Below are 23511 nucleotides of genomic sequence, written 5' to 3' on the forward strand. Positions count from 1 at the left end.
CCGTAGTCGGACGGGGAAGCACACTGGTGTGTGATGCACAGGCACACACACGATCGAGTTCGTAGGCTGAGCTCCGTACCGTGAAATGCACAGGGAACTTGAGGTTCAAGGTTCAAGGTTTTTATTTGCCATTTGTGCTTAAACAGACAGTCCAGGCACATTGGAAATCTTGTGCGGGTTCTGCAAGTCAGTTGTAGGAGACAGAAACACAAACTTAAGTATAAATATAAACATAAAAGTAGACCTCAAATTACAATCTATACAGAGTATAAAAGATAATAAAATGTGGGGGAAAAAAAATAAATAATAATAATTATACAGATATACAGCAGATTATGTAGTATTGCACTGGGGTGTATTGCACATTTATCAAGGAGAGGAATATTGCACATAATATTACACATGGTTAAGGTGAGGTAGCCCAAGACAACAAGCCCACACAAGGGAGATGACAGGTCCAGTGCAGGGCTGTTCCGCCACAAGAACAAGCAGGCAGGGAGCAGGCAGAATCCGTTGTCAGGGAATCAATCCAAAAAACACCGGAGAGACTAAATGACATTACATTACATGTCATTTAGCAGACGCTTTTATCCAAAGTGACTTACAATAAGTGCATTTAAACATTTGGGTACAAATAAGAGCTGGAAGTAAGAGCTTCAAGGAAGCCAAACTATGAAGTGCTAGTCATAAGTGCGATGTATACGTTTTTTTTTTGTTTGTTTGTTTTTTGTCGTCGTCTTAGTCGAGGTAGAGTCGGAAGAAATGTGTTTTTAGTCGGCGGTGGAAGATGTGGAGGCTTTCAGCTGTCTGGATGTAGATGGGGAGCTCGTTCCACCATTTGGGAGTTAGGACAGTGAACAGTCTTGAGTTCTGCGAATGCCTCTGCTCTCTCTCTCAGTGAGGGAGCAGCGAGCCGGTTTGCCGATGCAGAGTGGAGTGGGCGGGCTGGGGTGTAGGTTTTGATCATGTCCTGGATGTAGGCTGGACCGGATCCGTTTGTAGCATGGAACGCAAGCACTAGAGTCTTGAAGCGGATGCGAGCAGCTACAGGACGCCAGTGAAGGGAGCGGCGGAGACTACTACTGGCGACAGAACAATCTGGCACTGAGTGAACTGAGAGGTGAATTTATATACTGGGTTGATTGGACATCAGAGGCAGCTGAGTGCAACAGGTGGGGAGACTAATGAGCAGGGAGTGGCTGGCAGGCATGTGAGGAGAAGGAGGGGCTGGTGAGGTGGGGGGTATTGCACTAAACTAGAATAAAGAAATCCAGAATAATTGAGCAAGCGCGTCTTGAACTAGTCTGCATGGCGCATCCTGGCTTAATTGGTTGCACGTTTGCCGAACCAGGATGAAAAGGTGTGGCTATGATAGTTGGGATAAGTGCATGTTCACGGCATACTTAAATAGACCTCGCGATCGCTCACAGAATCACCGATGAGAACATGGACAAAAGTCACACATCATGCTTTACGGCCGCCGAACAACAGCTCCTGATGGAGTTCTATGAAGAGGTGAAAGAGTCCATAAGAAAAAAAGGCAATACTAATGCCATAATCATTTCAGAACACAACATTACAGAAAACACAACAACATTTCAGAAAACATTAACAACATTACAGAAAACAACAACATTTCAGAAAATAACAACATTTCAGAACACAACAACATTTCAGAAAACACAACATTACAGAAAACAAAATTTCACAAACAACATTACAGAAAAACACAACAAATATTTCAGAAAACACAACAACATTTCAGAACACAACATTACAGAAAAACACAACATTACAGAAAACAACAACATTTCAGAAAATAACAAATATTTCAGAAAACACAACATTACAGAAAACAACATTTCAGAAAACAAAACAACATTACAGAAAACACAATATTTCAGAAAAGAACATTACAGAAAACACAACATTTCAGAAAACAAAACAACATTACAGAAAACACAACAACATTACAGAAAACAACATTTCAGAAAATAACAACATTTCAGAACACAACATTACAGAAAACACAACAAATATTTCAGAAAACATTAACAACATTACAGAAAACAAAAACATTTCAGAAAATAACAACATTTCAGAAACAACAACATTTCAGAAAAACACAACATTACAGAAAACAACATTTCAGAAAACAAAACAACATTACAGAAAACACAACAACATTTCAGAAAACACAACAACATTTCAGAACACAAATTAATTACAACATTTCAGAAAATAACAACATTTATTACAGAAAACACAAAATTTCAGAAAAGAACATTACAGAAAACACAACATTTCAGAAAACAAAACAACATTACAAGCAACAACATTACAGAAAACAACAAATATTTCAGAAAATAACAACATTTCAGAACACAACATTACAGAAAACACAACAACATTTCAGAAACATTAACAACATTAACAGAAAACAACAACATTTCAGAAAATAACAAATATTTCAGAACACAACAACATTTCAGAAAACACAACATTACAGAAAACAACATTTCAGAAAACAAAACAAACATTACAGAAACACAACAACATTTCAGAAAACACAACATTTCAGAACACAACAACATTACAGAAAATACAAAACATTACAGAAAACAACAACATTTCAGAAAATAACAACATTTCAGAAAACACAACATTACAGAAAACAACATTTCAGAAAACAAAACAACATTACAGAAAACACAACATTTCAGAAAACAAAACAACATTACACGAGATACTTTCTCGTGCGCACCAGAAACAGTTTTTTTTTTTGGGTTTTTTTCGATGTCCCTTTAGGGGCTCCGTAGAAAACAACAAGTGAGTGATTGATTTAAATTTCATAATTATTGAGAATTATTTAGAGCCTGAACAGATGTAACCCTTTTTGTCTGCATTGTCTCTATTGACAAACTGCTCCTGCCAATTAGTTCTACTGCAAAAGTTGCAATAGTGCATTACTCATTATAAACTTTCTGCTGTGAGATGACCTATCAACCACAACTGGATCCACCTCTCTTCTGCTGCCGCCTCTCCTGTCAACATGAATAAAAGCCATGGTCCTGGGCGTCCCTTCTTGATAAAGCTAAGGATGGGGTCATGTGTGGTGGAATAGAAGCATCATGGAAACTTGATAAAAGGCAAGAGTCTTTGTCCTGGGACTATAATTAGTTACCCACAGATCTGCAGAGTGTCACATATATTTAGGCTAGAAAATAAAACAAAGGTGTCTAAAGTTTTGTGTGTTTTGTGAGGGTGTACATTGATAAGGTTGAGGTGTGGGCTAGTGTCTGCAATGTTTATGAGAGCATAAACACTGACAACACATGAGCATTAGCTCCGCTTTCCTCCACATCTACAATGATGACATTTTTGCTCATTGGACTTCACATTCCTTTGTGAACAAGAACACTGTCATGGATTTACCTCCCAGGGTTTTGGAAGAACAACATATTCTTCATGTTCAAAACAGGGGAAATCCAGAAAAAGAATCTTGGTCACATTATAACAAAAGTTATAAAAGTTATAAAAAAAATAAAGAGAGTGAGGCAGTATTTGCTACCGTGCTGAAAGTCATAGTCATATTGAAGGCAAGGTGAATGTTCAATGATTTGCTGTTTTATAGTGTTTACTGCAGTGTTTACTGCAGTTTACTGCATATGAAGGGTGTCATTGATATGCAAATGATTCCCATTCTCTGATGTTTCATGGGCCAGAGCATGTTTATTTTCAAATGAGCAAATGGCTTCAGGCAAACTACAGACTGAAGGTCAACTTGTCCTGTGCTCTGTAGAAAAACATGGTTAACGGACAAACACATAACATTCAGTAAGTTTACATGACATTAGAAGAAAAATGTACTTTTAAAATACATGTAAACATTTTAGTAAGTAATTAACAGAAATTGTACTAATCACATTTCACAAAGTGGGAATAACACATCCAGATAATGAAACTTGGAGTTTTGGAGAATTACTACTATACGTTCACCTTCAGTCAGACCAGAGTTGGCTCAAGCTGGTCTGGGCACTCTGCACATGTACCACAATTCCTACCCTCAGCTCATACTGATAAATAATGAAAAAAAGCTGGTACACAGAAGAATGAGACAGTAGTAACAAAAATCAGTCAATAGACGAAAGCTTCGAGATGGTGCTCAACTGGAATTTTTTAATTTTTGTACGTTTACAAATGCTTTACAAAGATGATAACAACAAAACACTGGGTCCAAATGCAAACCACGGCCTTTCTAGTCTTTCCCAATGATATCAATATGCACTGTTAAAAAAAAAATGTAATTTTACAGGAGATCTTTTGTAATTGTGTATAATTCTGTAAAAACAGATTTTTCACGTTTTCCAATAAAACAATGAAATGCTAGTAGGTTTTTAGATATTTTCCATAATTTAAGGTTTTATGTTTAAAATTACAGTAAATTAACCATAATGTAAAAAAATTATACATAAAATTATGTTTTTTTTAATGACAATTGACTGTATTTGTACATCTTTAACTGTAATTTTACATACAATTTTCTGCATTTATTTACAGGTTTATTACCATATACATAAGACAATGTAATAACTTTAAATTAACAGATACTAACAGTAATTTAAAGATTTATCTTTAGAATTACAAGTAATTAACCATAATGTGATATTACATTATAATTATGTTTTTTAATGGTAATGTATCATATTTATTTTATATTGAAATACAATTTTACATATGGGTGATGTAATTTCACAGATCTTTCCAAATAATGATAATAAAAAAATGTTCGTAAAATTCCAGAAATCTTTTGTGTTTTCCATAAAATTGCAGGTCATTAAGCATGCATCGTTACTTGCATGGTTTTAACTGTAGATTAACAGATTTTAGCAGTAGTTTAAAGATGTACCCTTACAATTACAAATAATAAGATTACATTATTATAATTTTAAAGGCAATTGAACATTTTCATTATCTCTCATCCCATTGTTTTTGCCACCTTGCCACCTTTTTGTTTAATGATTCTCTTCATTTCTGTTTTGCTTTATTTTATTGCTAAGTCTATATTAATATGTATGTTTTCCCCCTACTCTTGCTTGTATTGTTGTTTCTCTCAAAGCATCCTTGTCACTATATCCCAGCCACTACACTGTCTTTGTTTTTTTGTGCTTTTGTAATTTCATGTGCAAACTTTGTTTGAAGACTGTGCTCATTATTTACTTTATTCACTTCATGCAATTAGAATAGGCAGATTCAAATTTCAAACTTGGCGCCTATTTCCAGTTTGCTTCGTCCCGCCCTGCATGTTTTGGGCATGTCATGGATCATGAACATGAAAGATCTGCGATCATGGACGCATGAACTTCAAGGATGTATAACACTGCAGCTGGTCTTATCTTGGTTGAAGCCACAGCGGACATGTCAACTGAAAGCGGCTTGTGGTAAGTGTTCCAGATAACGCATGTGAATGATATATTCAATATGTCATACCTTATGTAGACAGCTTTCAAGCTAACGTTAGCATCCCTCTGATAAATTGCTACCACCACATTAGCTATTGTTAGCAGATAGCCATTGTTGTGTATGGTTTTGTGACTAAGTGACTGGTGGCAGTCGGGCGATCTTATTTTACAGCATGGCCAGAGGTTAGTTGTAATGACGTTGCTCACTGCTGATAATAGTTCTTAAAAGTTGTTATTCGTGATTAGTACGCGGTCAAACTGCTGTTTCCTGCTCGAGTCGCGCACAGACTTGAGATTGTTAGAATTGAGATTATTAATTAGTTTCGTTCTAGCATTAGCATACTAAGTTATCCTGCTCACTGCTGCCTTCCCTAGCTAGAAGCCGCTCTTTTTTCATAAGGGGAGAGCAAAGTCACACAGAGCTTATTGTGTCTGTGATTAATAACCATTAACCGACTATTCAAATGTTCTGAGTGTCTGTGACTGGGCTCGTGCTGATCGGCAATCCTATACTCCATCCTGAGAGGATGATCGACGATGTGTTTTTTTGCCGTTATAAAACACGCTGTTCAGCTGTACAGAGCCACAGCCTCTGTGCTCTGGCTCAGCCGATCGGTGCTCTATCAGCTGGAGGTTAGATCTTCACATTTCGCTAAACACTCGTGAGAAGTTGTCTGTGTTTTATGTAGCCTGAGCATCCTTGCTGTTGTTGTTTGTTTCAGGGTCTATTTGCTCTGTACAAGTTGTTGCTGCTAAATTATATAGATGCCTGCTGAATGTGAATTGGTACATTTGGATTTAAATGTTAAACTGAGGCTGTGAAATGTGGGTTTTCTGGTTACCAGATTAAGTATGGTTGCCTAATTGTGTAATCTATTAAAAAAAAAGAAGCAAAATTACTGATATTTGCTTTATTATTCCTTTTTTGAACTTTAAATACTGAACCATTGAAATCAGAAAGTAACCTGTTTAAAGGACAGATTTGTGTTTTTGTAACTTAATTAGACTGTGCAACATGTATTGTTTTAGTGCAACAAGTTAAAAAGCATTCTCTAGTTCACACACAGCTCATGATTTTTGTTTTTCTGTCTGTCGCCACAGTTGCCAAGTAAAGATCCAGAGATCCAGTCCTGACTCCTGTGTCTCCTTTCCAACTGCTTTTCTCCCTTTTCCCTGTATGTGTGTGCGAGCTGCTTGTAATGATGTCATGCCTGTAAAAAAGGAGACTTTGACCTGGAGAAGTAAGACCATATTGATTTCTCTGTATATAACTGCATGAATCTATTTTGGAAGGAGAAGCATTTTCTGGATCTGTGATTGACATGTTTTTAATGTTTTCATGCAAATCTTACTTTTAGGAACATAATATTGATAGGAGTGGAGTAATGTGCTGATTATAATCTCTATAGGGAATATTTACCACTCTTTATTTCTGCTCTTCTGTGTCTCTCTTAGTTAGGAAGAAAAGTGGCACATTGTTGGCTTTGCTAGCAATGCTCATTGGCTTGTGGATCAAGTGTGTGTTGTAATTGTGCCAACCTGAAGTGAGTAATGATTAATGTAAAATATACTTTCAAATGAAAAAATCCTGATGAATCCTCTAATGGAAATAATGACCTGGTTCTCTCTTCATTAGCACTGATGGTACCTGCTGTAGAATGAGTCATGTGGACAAGAAAATGTACACTCCTCGACACTTCACCTTGTGCAGCCAAAGTGAGTGTACAAACACACATGCACAATAAAGAACAAATCATAGTCCCTCTCCAGTTACTGTACATCAGGTAGGGGGCAATGATATACAACTATATGGTTTGGTTGTGCTGTATATTATGTTGGTGTGTGGTATTGGTGTAATATTCCTCCATGTTCCTTGATGTGTCTGCATGGCCCTGGTTAGCTTGTAAAATAGATACAATGGGTTCAGAAAATATTCAGACCCCTTCAGCTTTTTGTTATGTTGTTATGTTATGTTGCAGCCTTTTGCTAAAATCATTTAAATGTATTTAATCTAATCTAATCTAATCTGCACTCCATACCCCATAATGACAAAGTGAAAAGAGAGTTTTAGAAAATGTTACAATTTTATTAATATATATAATATAAAACTAAAATTTAACATTGTTCTAAGTTTTCAGACCTATAACTATGACTCTTGAAATGTAGCTCAGGATGCATTTATGTCGGTCATCTTTGAGATGTGTTTACACCTTGACTAGGTAAATTTAATGGATTTGACATGATTTGGAAAGGCACACACCTGTCTATATAAGGTCTCACAGCTGACGATGCATATCAGAGCAAAATCAAGCCATGAGGTGGAGGGAACTGCCTGCAGAGGTCTGAAACAGGATTGTATTGAGTCATAGATCTGGGGAAGGGCTACAAATAAAATCCTCTGCAGTGATGGTTGACATTGTGGAAGTTTCTCCCATCTCCACACAGGATCTCTGCAGCTCAGCCAGAGTGACTATCAGGTTCTTGGTCACTTCTTTTACTAAGGCCCTTGGCCCTCCCCGATCACTCAGTTGGGCTAGGCGGCCAGCTCTAGGAGGAGCCCTGGTTGTTCCAAACTTCTTCCATTTAAGAATTATGGACTGTGCTCCTGGGAACCTTCAGTGCATCAGATTTTTTTTTGCCTTACCCAGATCTGTGCCTCAACAAAATCCTGTTTCTGAGCTCTGAAGATAGTTTCTTCCCCCTCATGGCATGGTTTTTGCTCTGATATGCATTGCCAGCTGTGAGATCTCGTTTAAACAGGTTTGAGCCTGATGAATGATGTCCAATTAATAGAAATTTCCACAGTTGGACTGAGGGGTGGGTGATATGGCCAAAATCTTCAATCGCAGTAACGGTAAACATCAAAATATAGTCATTGTTCAGTAAATTCAATGAATGGCTTCAAATAACGGTACCATACTTTGTCACATGATTATTTTTCTTTTATTTAAAAAATATTTTAAAATTAAAAATAAAAGTCAAAGCCAAAGTCTACACAAGAATGTCTGGAGCAATCCTTATTAATCCACGTGTTGGAAATTTCTCTCTCCATGTATCAGTTCTTCCTCAGTTTAGTCCTTGCCTTTGGTTTTATTTATTCTTTTGACTTTTGTTTCTTCCCAGCTTATCTGAGTTCTGTTAACTCAACTTTAAAGTCTTAAAGGTACTGAACTTCAGGATTCCTGCATATACTCTGGTAATGTCTCCATAAGAAAAAGCTAAAAGCTGAAATGTTAATTTTAAGTTTCTTATGAATGTTTATGTATAACGCCAAAAGGTTTCCATGGATTGTCTAATCAAATGCCTGTTTTTTCCATAGATGGACAATCAGAGGTATTTAAGGAGGCCCCAGCAGCCAAGCAAGTGAACAGACAGTTTGAAGTGATCAGACTCTGTTTCTCATGCACAGTATGTATTGCCCACATTGAATGTCTCCTAATGTGATTTTTACATTTGTTTAATTTGCAAGAAATGGTTACAAAGTTTAATGGCCATGATTTAAGTCCAAATATTGTTGATTTTCTTCATAAGCTGCTCCTGTGCTTCACAATTGTGGAAGAGTACAGCTCCCAATACACATTCATTGCATTGAGAAAAAGAGCAGTGAGCTCTCTTGTTTCTACTATTAGGGACTTATTTTGTTTTGTTGTCATCCTTAGCTGTTTTGATGTATAATGACTTACTATCCTTGTTTTTCTGTCAAATTAAATGTTTTAACTATTTGTTCAGTTTACTAAAATGACTGTCTAATACCATAAATGTACAGATATTATCTTTAAATATACCTATTAATGTATTTTGATGTACAGTGTGTGACATGCTTTGGTCAAAATACCATAAGGATGAAGCATCATAGCAGTTCAATAACCCTGCTAAACCCGCCCCTTTCAGAACGCTCGGTTTTCGTGCATGGTCCCTTTATATGCAAATTAGACACAGGCAAACACACACCCACTTCTTCCAGGGGGTTTCTGATTTGTCCTCTTTACAGCGCTCACTCGCTCAGCTCCTGTTCCCTCTGCTACATTCCTCTCCCCTTCCCTCCACTAGTTCTCTGACAATATCAACATGGCAGTGTGCGCAGAAAAGAGCGAGAGTGCCGTCACAGGAAGAGACGTCCTACATAAGGATCGAGCTGAACACTGTCCAACTGTAAATCAGTTAAAAACACTTGGGGACAGCACCACTGATCGCCAGCGGCGCGCGGTGGGCTGAATAAACTGCCGCTGTATGCGACTGTATCAGACCGGTGAGTGTATGCTCCGGAGCTGGCGATCAGTCACACACAGCGCCAGTTTAGGCAGCTCGCTGCCCGCTCAGCAGTAGTTTATGCAGCTCGCCGCTGGCGATCAGCGGTGCTGTCCCTATGTCTTTTTAACAGATTTTCACGGAGAGTGCAGCACCGTTGATTGCCTCCGCTGATCGCCAGCGGCGAGCTGCATGAACTACTGCTGTATGTGACTGTATCAGACTGAGTCTGTGCTCCAGTCATGGAGGACGTACTGAACAAATATTTTTAATTAGGATGTGTCAGAATGGTCAGTTATGACCTCTATGTGACCTTTTCTTAACAATGTGTGTGTTTGTACGTAGGTGAAATACGTCCCCTGACTATATACGGCGACCGCTGGCCGCAGTCTGATGCGAAGTGGTGCGAACACACGTTTGCTGACTTTATCCGGCACATTAGCTTCATATATAAAATCCTCTGAGGCTGGAAGTTTGTGTAAAACACTGTGCACCACTGTGCAGTCACGAACAGCACACTTGTCCCTCTGTGTTGACATAATACCACTCTTCCTCCCTCGCCTGCACTCTCGCAGGGACAAGGTGGAGCTAAGGTGGAGCTCTCCAAGTAAACTTACTGGTGGGTGGTAACATTCGTGGTGAAATGTGCATGCTGCCGTCATAAGCGCAGGGAATTCAACATGGAGTGTTTTATCGCCTATACTTACACTAAGTGGGACCACGAAAACATGACTGAGTATTCTTTTTGGCGACTGGTAGGGCCTCCAGAGTCCCAAATATAAGTATTGAAATGGTTAAAAAGTTGATTCTGCATAATATGCCCCCTTTAATGATTCTGAGGACTCGGTGGCACTGATCTTGCAAGTTTGGTTTTCCACTAACAGACAGTAGGTGGAGGGGAAACAGCAACCAATCTCCCGCAGCAAGACATTTAACCATCACAATGACTCTGAAGTTGTTAAAGTAAAATCCACAGATGTCGACTGATTGTATTTCAAGAGAAAGCAAAGGCTTTGGTGCCAAGTGTCACATACTTGTTTCACCAGCACACCTTATTTTAATAGCCTTAGTCACTGATTAATGAATAATCCACATTCTACCTCCTGCTGCCATTAAAGTGCTTTTCAGTGTTTTGCTCCCTGCATCCGTCAGAAATAACATGCATCTTTGTCACATGTCAAACAGCATGTGACGATTCGAACAGTTTATCTGAAGTTTAAAGAATCAAAGCATCTTTAACCAAAAAGGTCTATTTTTGTTTTCGACAATCACTTCTATTTGAACTTCTCCGAAAGGGAAGTTTACTTTTAGCATCTCTTGACAAAGACAGAAATTTTCCAGGAAAAGGTGCAATGGTTCATTTTACTGCACTGGACAAACAAGCATGGCTTTGTTAGATGAGGTGTGAGATGAGGAGGGTGAGGCCTGCAGGGGAGCGAGCGTCTCCAGAAAATCAAACAAGCATTGCCCTGTAGATGGTTGGCGTGATTAGGGAACAGAAACACCGCACTGCAATGACACAGTACTGGATGACTGTGGTTGGCTGGTGTAAAAGATTAATGGCCCACATAATGGTCAGAGTGGATGAAGAAGCGCTTAATAAACAAGTGGACACCACACATGGAGAAGAATGGTGGTAGGAATTCTTATTGTATGACATGCATGTGCAGACGGGAATGGAAAACACTTATTTCCTCATGCAGAGCTCTGTCTGTGTAGACGACGCGAGCAGTGGCATTACCAAGACATGACTCATGTTACAGTATGTGAAATCATTTTAAATAAGGGACACATATTAATGTTAGAGCAGCCACTTCAAGTGTGTCAGGGCATACACACGACATGAGGATCCATAATTCCCATATAGGGTATATATTATTGTTTTCATGTGAGCATGGGGATACAAAGATTAAAAAATACAATTTTTATTTTACAAATTATGGACATGGACAATTTGCCCAGGAGGATTAACATCACAGGTATCCTCTGCAATTATTGCATATTACTAGAGATCTCCAGGTTATACTAATTAATAAATGAATACTAACTAAATTTTTCTATAAAAATTGCTGTTCATATGATACATGATAAAATTTCACCAACATTCAGGTGGAGATTATAAACCAGAAATATCTTGAAATTAGGCATAAACCTTCACACTCAAAAAGGTTCAATTCCTGCAACTTCAACTTAAAACTGGAATCAGAAACCTTTTAGCATTAATTGATCATCATGATGGAAAAACAACACCATCATGTTATTTGCTTTTTAACTGGCACAGGGAATTATGTAGTAATTGAGTTTTGACAAAAACAACAATGTAATTCCATATTCACAACACAGCAGAGAATAGCATTCACCTGCATTTTACTGACACTGTTTAATATTTAAAGCTGACATAGACCTAAAGTTTCAGCATAGCCACTGCTGAGAATACAGGGTTTGATAGTTTTCCTGATCTCTCCGAAATGGATCAGAACCAGCGTTTGTTAGTGACGTAGCTACCAGGTGTCACCACTCCTCTGAACAGCAGCTCCTCCAGGTGCGAGCATTAGTCCGGGCACATCCGGTCGCGTACATTGAACTGCAGAAGAAGAACGACGTCGGAGCTGCTGAGCATATTATCGGTTGAGAACAGTTCAGTGAGTGTTTGCTCCACAGGCTCCCTGTCAATGAGGACAGAACAGCGGAGTGGATATCTTTAATTTTATATATACATATAATACTGTGGAGTAATGGAAAACCATGTGCCTGATTAGAGTCCAGTAGAGACGAGAAGTGCCATAGTTGACCTTTCAAGAGCATACAGTTTTTAGTTGGTTAGGAATTCAGCCATTATTTATATACTGTGCAGTCAATGACAGAGCCACACGGTGGTGGAGTAGTGGGTAGCGCTGTTGTTCCATAGCAAGAAGGAAACTGGTTGGACCAGTCAAAAACCAGTCAAAAACCATGCAGAACATGTGGGGTTAGAGTCGTTGGACACTCTGATATGACCATAGGTGTGAATGGTTGTATGTCTCTGTGTGTTTGCTCAGTGATGGGCTGGAAACCTGTCCAGGGTGTACTCTGCATTTCGCCCTATGTCAGCTGGGATTGGCTCCAGTTCCCAGGACCCTTGTGTGGAGGATTCACACTGGTCTGCCATGGCTCATCACGTATTCTCCTGCACCATCTTTACTAGCTGAGATAGCAGATGGACATCATCAGGTCTATGAATGGCAAATTAAGATCTCAATCTGCCTCATGGTAGGGAGGACACCAGCCGTTTACAGAGTGTTACAGACTATTTACACTGTCACTGTGCGGGACGTGGATGCATTGTGAGCAGGTATCACTGTATCTGGTGTACGTGTGCCTGCACACACCGGCTGCGATGACCATCTACACCAAAATGTGAAGAATGTCATCCAGTGCAGGCATGTTAGTGTGAGGTGGTGTCTTTACAGCTGGGGGAGGAATGGCTGGTCATCTGAGGCCAAGGAAATATGGACTGCATATACTCTTACATATTCATGATGTAGCCATACTGTGTAACAATTTTGGCCTTTAAATGATTAACGTGCTGCTGCTGCTGCTGCTGCTGCTGTTTAATGAGTGTCACTTTCGAACTCAGTGAGGAAGCATCCAGGAATGTCTGCTATCCAAAACATCTATGTCAGTGTTTATTCACTTTGAAGTTGCAATAATGGACTGGAAAAATACCTACAGTGAAACAACTGCACCTCCTGTCCCGGCTGAGTCGGCTTCCTTCCTGGTCCTGGCTGCTCGGTCATGGCTAGACTTCATGTTTTGGTATCAGCCAGCGTGTTTGGAGCAGTGGTGCTGATAGGCCAGTCTGTCCCTGAGCGGCTCTGGTTCCCCACAAACAAACCCAGGAAGAACAGGAATGTGCCAGACACAGATTCTTACAGTAATCGCAGCCGCTTTGGACTGAAACATTTGCAACAGCACAAAAACACAGTGGGTGTGACAAGAGTTTTTAAAAGTACACAAACCATGTCACAAATTTTCTAAAATCACAAGTGTGGAGTAAAAATCAAATCTTATAATTCAAGTTTGTGATCATTTGTACAAATCTTCTGAAGATGAATGTAGAGAAGCTGTGGACATTAATCACGTCTGCAGTTCTATTATGTCTTTAGGTTTTAATCACCATAATTAACACCATAAAATCACTTTAATAACGTGTTGGTATGTTCTCTAAATTCAACTTTATAAACAATAAAGATAACTTAGATTTATAGAGTGCCTTTCACGAAACCCAAAGTCGCTGTAAATGATTCTAACTTCTCTTTTCTACAATAAAAACAATGGCATTATATTTCTTATATGTGTTACCCCACACATTAACACAATTACTAAAACACACTTGACTTTGTTCAAAATAAACATAAACTTAAACACAATTCTTCGAACATATGATATTATATATACGTTTCATCCTCAGATACCTTTTCAATGTTGATTCCATCAATAGATGAGATTTCATTTTCAATATATTCAGATAAAATCACATGCGTATATATCCATTATACATTTGTGTTACATACATACATATAAGAATTATACTGCAGTTTATGTTTATGTTGAAAAGGATATATATGCTAATTTAAGTCAAGCTATTTCCTCAGATATCTGCACTCAGCATCACCTTCCAACACAAAAGACACGTAACATTAACCATAGTCCTTTTAAAATAATGTAAGAAATATGAATATGAATATATATGAAAGAAATATGCTTTTCTTTTTCTTAAAAAAAAGAACATTTAAATTAATTTAAGAATCTTTTACTTATACCTAGTGTATCTTTGCCAATCGTTTATGATATTACCACAACAGACTTTGAGACCTTTGAAATTTGTCCTCACACACACTTCCTGCATTGTCACTGAATCAGTTTATTGCGTCGCTGAAGAAAGTCACAAAACTTGAGTTTTGTTGCACTTCACACACTGGAGCCTCACAATGAGACTTTCACAAAAAGTTACAGTCACATTATCATGATTTACCATCAGCCAGTATCTCGGAGAGAAAAACAGTCAGGGCACCAACATCGAATAAACGACCGAAACAGAGCGAAACAATGCATCTAATGTTATGACAACGGTGTGATTAAGGCTGCAATTATCTCAATCCTCCATCCAGCCCGTATCACAGCAGACATGCTGCTGTTTTTCCTGTCTTTCTTTTCCTCTGCTGCGCTGGAGGAATTTGGCAGGAACGCAGAGAAAGCATCCTGTTTTCATTCCACACTCTTTACTCAGCACAGCGGGGGGTCCGAGAGTTCATACTGACATCAGGGTAAATAACCAGGAAGTCATCATGTGAGATAATGAGGACACAGGTGCATGTTGTCTTATGGTTCATCCATTTCCTCGAACCTTGTCCAACACATATCACCGTCTCCATTTATGTCACACAAATCCAAGCAATCTTACATTACCCTCAACTGCAATTGGCACTGGACTGTTTTAAGGCCTGTGTCATCATCTGTCATTCCTTCGATGTTTGACCTGTGACTGAGGACGTCCTGCAGATACTAGACGGCCAACAGTCTCCAACATCCTGTCCCATAAACATTTTCTGAGCCTATATCTAAAGTAAACATCAGCTTATGGAGCGACGTGAGGACAGACGAGCCGCCATGAGGAGATAAGCAGCACACGTTCACCTTACCCTGCAGACAAAGGAAGAGTACATGTGTAGTAAACACACTTTTCATTCTCTGGAAGTCTGTGTTCACTTGGTCAAATATGAAGTGCAGCTTCAAACCAGAAACACACGCCCCCTTTTTGTTTGTGCACACTCAGGCTGACACAGGCTGATCAGGGTTTGATGGACAGTGGCATTCATGCAGTGCCTTTTAATCTGCAACATTTTTATAAATATTGTCTTATATCTAGATTTGCAGCTTGGTATTATGTGAATAAAGATTGTAGATCATACATATAAACTTTGGAGGGCAAGTATATGCATATATTTATTATTAGTAATATTATTATTGTTATTATTTTAAATTAGAGAGTATTTTTGACACCCATAGTATGGATTTAGCACTGGCAAAAGAGGAAGTCACATTCATTATGAAAAGTTTAATATTATTATAATTATTGTTATTATTATTATTGTTGTTGTTGTTGTTGTTGTTATAATAATATGACATTGTAGCATTCATTTTCATGTTTCTGCCACAGCAGGAATACACTTCCGTATCAGTGTGATAGAGTCTTCACTACTGTGGTGTTTTGGCTATTTCCTAATAATGATTGTGGTTAGATTTAAGAACAAAAAGCACCTGGTTAAGATGAGGAAAAGATAATGTTCTCTTCCTCATAGCGTTGGAACATCCTTTCAATGAAAGCACACCAGGATGTTCTTTTTAACACTAACTCTGCGATTGTGATCTAATTGTGATTAAGGTACTCAACATGAGCTCTGGAGTACTTTGTAAAATCATTGCATCAAGAACTGCTTGATGCAATGATGACTGCTTTCAAGAAATGCAAATGTTTCTCAGGCTAGCCATTGCTAGCCACTGTTAGCCTCTGTTAACAATGCCAGGTCATAGTTAAAGAGCAGGGCTGCCAACTTGTGAGAAAACCTTGGAGTGAGACTTGGTGGTGTGCGGGGCCCAGTCAAGGTTATTTATTTATTTATTTATTTATATGTTTATTTCGGTCATGTCAGTTAGATCAATCATCATCACACATCATCTTAGTGTAGTTTACACAATACACATAACCGAAAGGGAAAGCGGGCGAAGCAAAAGCTTTTCTAGTCCTGCCCCTGTTACCCACAGAATACATATTTTCATCGTACAATACATAATTTCATCATACTCTTTTTTTTTTTTTTTTCTTATGACAGTTTGATAAAACATGTTTCAGCAGCAGGTAGCACTCAGAGATGCAGTCTAGCTCTAGACAGTCAATCCGTCTACGTGTATGTCTGTACATGTCTGTTATCACCACACACCCAACATATTTATTTATAGTAATGTTTTATTTTACTCATTAATTCTTTATGTATTATTAATGGTTAATACAAGTAATGCTTTATACAATAATAGAATAATAATACTGCAATTAATGAACATGTCATTCTGGTGGATTCAATCGTAGGACGATTTTCCATTGATGAAGTGTTTTTGCGCGCAGATTAGAAAGAGAATGAAAGACGCAAAAGAAGAAGTATGCTATGCTAAGTGGTGCGTGTCACTACCCGACCTGTACCAGAAACTCAATCCGTTCTGCGCATGTGCAGAAAGCGTCGACACTGTTGTAAATATCCAATCATGTTCCAGGTGCGGATCTGACACGACAGCCTTTCCCGCATTTTTGGAAATTGCCAACTCTCAAACTGATTGCGTGAGAGTTGGCAGCACTGAAGGAGTAGAACCCTTCAGGGCTTGTTCCTGTGGAGAGAAAGCTTCAAGCTTCATGAACTTGAAAATTCCAAGTTTTGAGTACAAATGGAACCCACCATAAGGTCTTGGTGGTAAATTGGTCAATGAGCAGTTTTACAGTGTTTGTTGACTTTCATTCAAAAAACACTGTTTTCTATAAAGTAAGTCAGTCACACTAACATATTGCCAAAGCTGTAGTTCTTCAATTGACATTCACATGCTGCAACCCTGCTGAATATGCAATATGGACATAAAAATAAAGAAAAGGCAATAAAATAATACAAGAAAAAGAAAATAAAACTGTCCAGGAGATCAAATGGTGGTGACTCAACAGGTAGGTTGGGTGTTCAATCCTCAGCTGCTCTTTCAAAACATGCTGATGCGTGAATGATGATGAGTGCTGGATTAATGTGTGTGAATATGTCAATGGCTTAACTGTAGAGTAAAGCACCAAAGGCAGAATAAAAATGAGATGACTATAAAAATAAATCAAATAGAAATTGAGACAAAATAAATTATGAAAATACTGAAGAGAGCCAGGACTGCCCCTCTCTCTCCTCTGTGCTCATCCTCTTGGACCTTTCTGCAGCGTTTGACACAGTTAACCACCAGATCCTTACTTCCTTCCTTCAAGAACTAGGTGTCTCAGGCTCTGCACTTACCCTACTCTCGTCCTATCTTCAAAACCAAACATACAGAGTAACCTGGAGAGGATCTGTGTTGGAACCCTGTCCTCTAGCTGCTGGGGTCCTTCAGGGTTCTGTCTTGGGCCCTCTCCTCTACACCAACTCTCTTGGTTCTGTTATTCTCTCTCATGGTTTTTCCTATCACAGCTCACCTATCACCTATGACACCCATCTCATTCTCTCTTTTCCCAGCTCCGACACACAGCAGAACGGATCTCCGCTTGTCTGACCCACATCTCTCAGTGGATGTCTGACCATAACCTGAAACTCAATCTCAACAAGACCAAGTTTCTTTTTCTCCCAGGAAAGGGCTCTCCCACCACAGATCTGACCATCACCCTCCACAACTCTGTGGTAGCTCCTTCTCATACTGTAAGGAACCTGGGTGTGACACCTGCAGACCTCGAGACTGTTCACTGTCCTCGTGCCCAAATGGTGGAACGAACTCCCCATCGACATCCGGACAGCGGAAAGCTAGCTCTTATTTATACCCAAATGTTTAAATGCACTTATTGTAAGTCGCTTTGGATAAAAGCGTCTGCTAATTGACATGTAATGTAATGTAAAAGAGTTAAAATACAGAATATACTGTAAATCAACAGAATTTGGATTCAAAACCAGATGATAACAGTAAATGTTGAGTGTCTGCTGAGAAAGAAATAACTGAAATGACTCTTATAAGAACACGTTTATTTTCCACATTCCTGAAAAACATTGTGACAAATACAAATATAAATACATCTGTCAATAAGTTAGGGTATAAATAAGCTATTTAGCATTTAACAGCAAACGCTAGTAAACAATTAGCACTGAGGAGGAATGTTCTCTTGCTCTTGATACAGAGCTAATAGACATAAGTTAAGTGAAGAAGAAAAACATTTGCTACTTTTTTGGCAAGACCCACATTACTGAACACCTCCAGCCTTTCTTCAGTCAAAACATTCAAGAGGAGCTATGTAACCTGAGCCAACGCACTGGACCCACTGTGGCCTCCATGCTTGTATACACCATGTTCATTGTCAGGGTGTGTGTGTGTGTGTGTGTGTGTGTGTGTGTGGCCTCGATAAACGAATCCGGCAAAGTACCGGAAGTAACTTTGGATCAACACTCGTCAATCTCACAATGAATAGCATGCAGCTGCACAGTGAAAAGGTAATGTCAGCTAAGCTAACTTCACTTAGCTAGCTCTATCAAGGCTGCCGTGGTCGCACAGAGTAAATGAACTCAATGTGGTGTTATTGTGAAATACTTTTTTCTTAAGTCTGTCATTTTACATTTTACATTTTAAATAAATATCCAGACTCTGAGCTGCAAAACGCTGCAGCAGGCACAGGTTTGGAGAAGTGACTGTGACCACTGTGCAGAACAGAGCAGGACAGCAGAGAGTGACAGACGACGTGCCACCGCAGTAATGGCGGCGACGCTAGATGGTGAAACACACAAACGGCTCACCGGATTCGTCAATACAGAGAGTTGGTCTTCATTTAAGTGTGGCAGTGTGTCACGATGGTGTTTTCAAGTAAGCAACATCATTAAAAAAAACTATTTTGCTGATTTGCCATCAACATTAGGCAGAAAATATCTCAGCTCTGATACAGAGGATATTATTCTACGTTCCATTTACATCAGAATTTAGAAGTCAGAACTGGAGTTCAACAACAGCATGTACTGTATATTAATAAAAATGAACGAGTACTATGTGTACGACTGAAGTGTTATTAACAGTAACCCCATGTCGGGGTTGGTGAGGTTGGAAATCCAAGTTCTGACTACAAATGGAACACAAACTGAAAATCAGCCGTTACATCCCCACATATTTCAAAAAGAAAATATAGAGTCTATATGGCTCTGGAATAATGGAGATCATAGAGTCTTCATAGTTAGGGAAATCCTTAAAGATGAGTAAAAGCAATGGTTTGCTCAATAATTGGTCAGTGTGATATTTCTATGATGTGGTTGCCCACTAATCTCAAAGTGAGTCCCTTTATATTTGGCTTTAGAAGATCCTTCCTCATCACGTTAGACAGACATTAAGTCCAGGTTCACGCCTCAGACTCCTGTCCTGGAGCATTTCTCTGGTTGAGTCTTCTCCACCCTTCTCTCTCTTGACCTGTTTCAAACACCTGGAGCTAACACTGAAGACGTCTCCTCTCCATGACTTTTAATCTCCGCTGGTTTTTCTTTCACTCTTCTATCTTCTTGTTCTCCTCTTGAGCCTTTTGACTGAAGCTTTGTTCTTCTTTGATGACAGAATGCCAATGTTGGACTTAACCACAGATCTTCATGAAAAAAAGACGGATTTGTCAAACACACTTTAATTCACTTCAGTTTAAAGGTTGATCTCTAAATTCTTCTTCATTTACCTGAAAGATGCAAGTAATTTGTTGCCATCTATGTTTTCAGTTTTTCCTCGATGAGCCCACAACATCAGTCCTTGGGTTGTGAGCACTGTGGACAGAAACAAAGTTAAAACACCCTCATAAACCTCTGCAAACTCACAATAATGACTTGCATTATTGCATAACTTGAAACAAAATTAGTTTTGTTTCCAAACAATTTGTTTGGAATTCCAAATGCCAGAAACAGCCAGAGATACAGGATGTACCTTACAAAACACATCCTGGGATAAGATCTAAAGATGGTGACTAATCCATTCTGGCAGTTTCAAAGAATTCTAAACCTTCCAAAAATAGCACAACTGCTAGTAAGCTTCTGTGATTTCTCAGAGACAATGTGGTGAGTGCTAACCTCATACTGTTCGACCATTATCATTCTTCCTCCTCACTGAGTCATACTCTATATCAACATATTGTGTTCAGGCTTGTCGCACCTGACTGACACTGTGGGGACACAAAAGAACAACTTTGATACAATCTAAGAAACGAGCACTCACCTGTTTTGACAGAAGCTAGAGCAGGTTTTATCAGCTGGTGTCAGGCATTTGCATCGGCCGGCGGAGCGGCGGCGACGAGATGAGGGGCTCCCAAGACCATACGGAAGGAGCTTACTTTAAAGCAAAACAACACTGGTGAGTGATGTAGAAATCAGAGAAATCATCCCTGAAGGTTATTGGGTGTTGGTGTGGTCAAGATAAGGAGGGTAAGGAGCTTCACCTTGGCGTGTTGACCCAGATAATATCCAGGTGGCAGAAGTAGATGCATTCTTTATCATCCCAGCTGTTACAGGAGCAGCGTTTGGTCCTGACATGTTGTGAATGTGCAGGAGTATGAGCTGGTGGTTCCGCTGGCTCTGATAACGGGAGTCCACAAGCTAGAGAAACACAGAGGAACCCGAGATTAAAAAGCGCCAACTAATCTTGTGTAATCTCGTATGACTTTGCGTTACAACAGCACTGTTGGATGATCACTGAAGGATGATCACTGTGTGTGTGTGTTTGCAACCAAAAAAAGAAAAATGCAGCAAAGATACCCTAAACAAATTGGCACTTTATACATTATTTAATAAGTGGGAAATGTGATGGTTCTCTATTGCCTCTTTAATGTGTGTGTGCAAGAGCATTTTAAGGTAAGAAACACAGCCCAAAACATTTAATTAAAAAATCTATATATAGCTGGTGAGTTATTGCATGAAAAGCCAAAGGGAATACATGTATTGTGAGTAATATTTTGAGTATTATTATGAGTAATAAGTCAAATATTCTGATTCAGTTGGAATTTACTCACAGAAATCTCCCCAAGAAAATATGAGAAAAGTTTCTCACCATGTTGCAGAGCCGTGCAGATGAGGATTAAAGTCAGAGTCTTGCACATGAAGGAATCCACCACCATCGTCATCATCCTCATCATCATCGTCCTCCTCACTGTCAGATGTTGAAACAGCAGCAGACACGTCACACTTCACAGGTGATTGTGGTGTGCAACAGCTGGAGAGCAGCAAACAGGTGCCTTGTGTTCATGTGTCCATACTGCTCGTCTATTTATACCTCCCTCCTGACTAATATCACAATGGCCCCACCCCCCAGCCCTCCCCCCGGCCCCCCCACGTCCTCATCTGTCACAACACACACTCTTCACCTGCCCTCATCACATTCAAGCACTGACCTCAACTTAACAGCGCCTCCAACTGGCCAAGAAGGGCAGAGGCAGCGTGGAGGGAAGTGGCTTCTCAAGAGTTCCAAGCGTGAGTCACAGGAACCAGTGAGTGTTGTGCGCTCTGCTGGTTTCCAGCATTCTTCAAAGGTTATTTTTTAAACCGATCCGCGACGAGAATGGAGGGTTTGCACAGTATTTTCTTCACAGAATACAAACACAACCAGAGGCATAAGTGAATTAAGTGGCTGCCACCTGATCACCAAGGGCCCCCAATAGTGTTTTTTTTTTTATATAATATTGAAGAAATCAAGATTTCTTTCGATATATTTAGATATCTAAAACGTGCTTAAGTTACGAAGCTTGCTTATTTATTGCACATCTATTCAAAGTTTTTTTATTTATTTTAATGTGAGTTCAGTATGTTTCTTTACTAACCTCTAAAAATACAAGAGTGACACTGGTTTGGTGTAAATAACACAACTGTAACTAATGCAATTTATTGTGTTACATTTGTATCAGTAATAGTGTGTGTGTTTACTGAACAGTCACATGACAGCTGTCAGTTGTGATTGGGTGTGATGGAGTGTGACAGGGTGAATGCTAAACTTTTATAAATTATAATCCAAACCACTTGCCATTGTTGACAGCGGTGGTTATGTAAGGAGCTTTATGAGGTTATAAAAAAAGAAAAGAAAAACATGTTGCAGTATCACTGTGGGTGTGGGTTTGTTCTCCGCCTGTAAATCAGAGGGTGAAATGACACAAGTAGAAGAAGGTGAGGTGAAGGTGATTATAAATAAAGAGGTCATACGAAGAGAAAGACACACTACATGTATATATGTATGTATAAAAAAAGCATTATTTACCTGTTCATATCCTTGTGTAACCCTCACCAGCAAGCAAACAACGGCATTCCAGTCAGGTGACCACGATCCAGTGTCCTGGTACTGACTCACTCCAATTGTTCGACTAAAACACTCATTAAAATCCTCTCCTGAAAAGTATCCACAGTTGTATTTACAAGAGGTCATCATGCATACACTCCTGATCAGTGCAAAAATGACTTCAAGTGATAGGTCAGGTTTTGAAAGGGATGGTTGCATTGGAGTGTCCATGGCTCATACAACTGCACAACTGCAAAACCTGAACTATTTAATTGTTAACTCAGTATCTTAGCTTGAATATAATATTGCTTTGAATCTCAAAATGACTTAAAACAGCAGAGGACTTTAAAAGTGACGTCAGGCCATGTCATGCTTTGTGTTTTCTTTTCCTTTCCGTCTTTTTTCCAGAGGCGTTGAGCATGCGGAAGAGACTGGAGGCGGCAGATGAAGAGACCACATGATGATATGAGGAAGATGAAGTCAAGGAGAGCTGTCAGCAACCACCACCACCACCACCACCTCCTCCCTAAACACTCGCGCGCGCACAGAAACAGTGGTGAGGTCATGGCACGATCGTCTCACAGGCTTCTGACACTGTGCCACAACAACAGCATCTCAGTGTGTAACATGCTCTGACCTTCATAAAGAGATATAGAGCCGTCTGCCACATCAGCTGTCTGCTGCCCACACACACACACACTATCTCTCACCAGTGACAAAAACAAACACCACAGATTTGACAACAGTCCCACAGTGCAGGGTGTCTGTC

At 39.3% G+C, this 23511-nt stretch overlaps 1 protein-coding gene and 1 long non-coding RNA gene across 2 annotated transcripts; one reads left to right on the forward strand and one right to left on the reverse strand.

Moving 5' to 3' along the window:
- Positions 1 to 18475: 18475 nt before the first annotated feature.
- On the reverse strand, positions 18476 to 21615 carry LOC122781839 (endothelin-2-like). The gene is made up of 5 exons (XM_044045905.1): positions 21528 to 21615; positions 20920 to 21076; positions 20700 to 20813; positions 20170 to 20254; positions 18476 to 20085 (listed from the first exon to the last, which is right to left on the reverse strand). Exons 1-4 carry the CDS (start codon positions 21613 to 21615, stop codon positions 20206 to 20208), a joined length of 408 nt encoding a protein of 135 aa, XP_043901840.1. The 3' UTR covers positions 18476 to 20085; positions 20170 to 20205.
- LOC122781849 lies at positions 20776 to 23339 on the forward strand. Its single transcript, XR_006361863.1, has 3 exons — positions 20776 to 20834; positions 21538 to 21707; positions 23151 to 23339. It is a non-coding gene; the product is annotated as an uncharacterized LOC122781849 (long non-coding RNA).
- Positions 23340 to 23511: the final 172 nt, after the last annotated feature.

This window comes from Solea senegalensis, linkage group LG1, assembly GCF_019176455.1.
Source record: "Solea senegalensis isolate Sse05_10M linkage group LG1, IFAPA_SoseM_1, whole genome shotgun sequence".
In the NCBI taxonomy this organism is placed as follows: domain Eukaryota; kingdom Metazoa; phylum Chordata; class Actinopteri; order Pleuronectiformes; family Soleidae; genus Solea; species Solea senegalensis.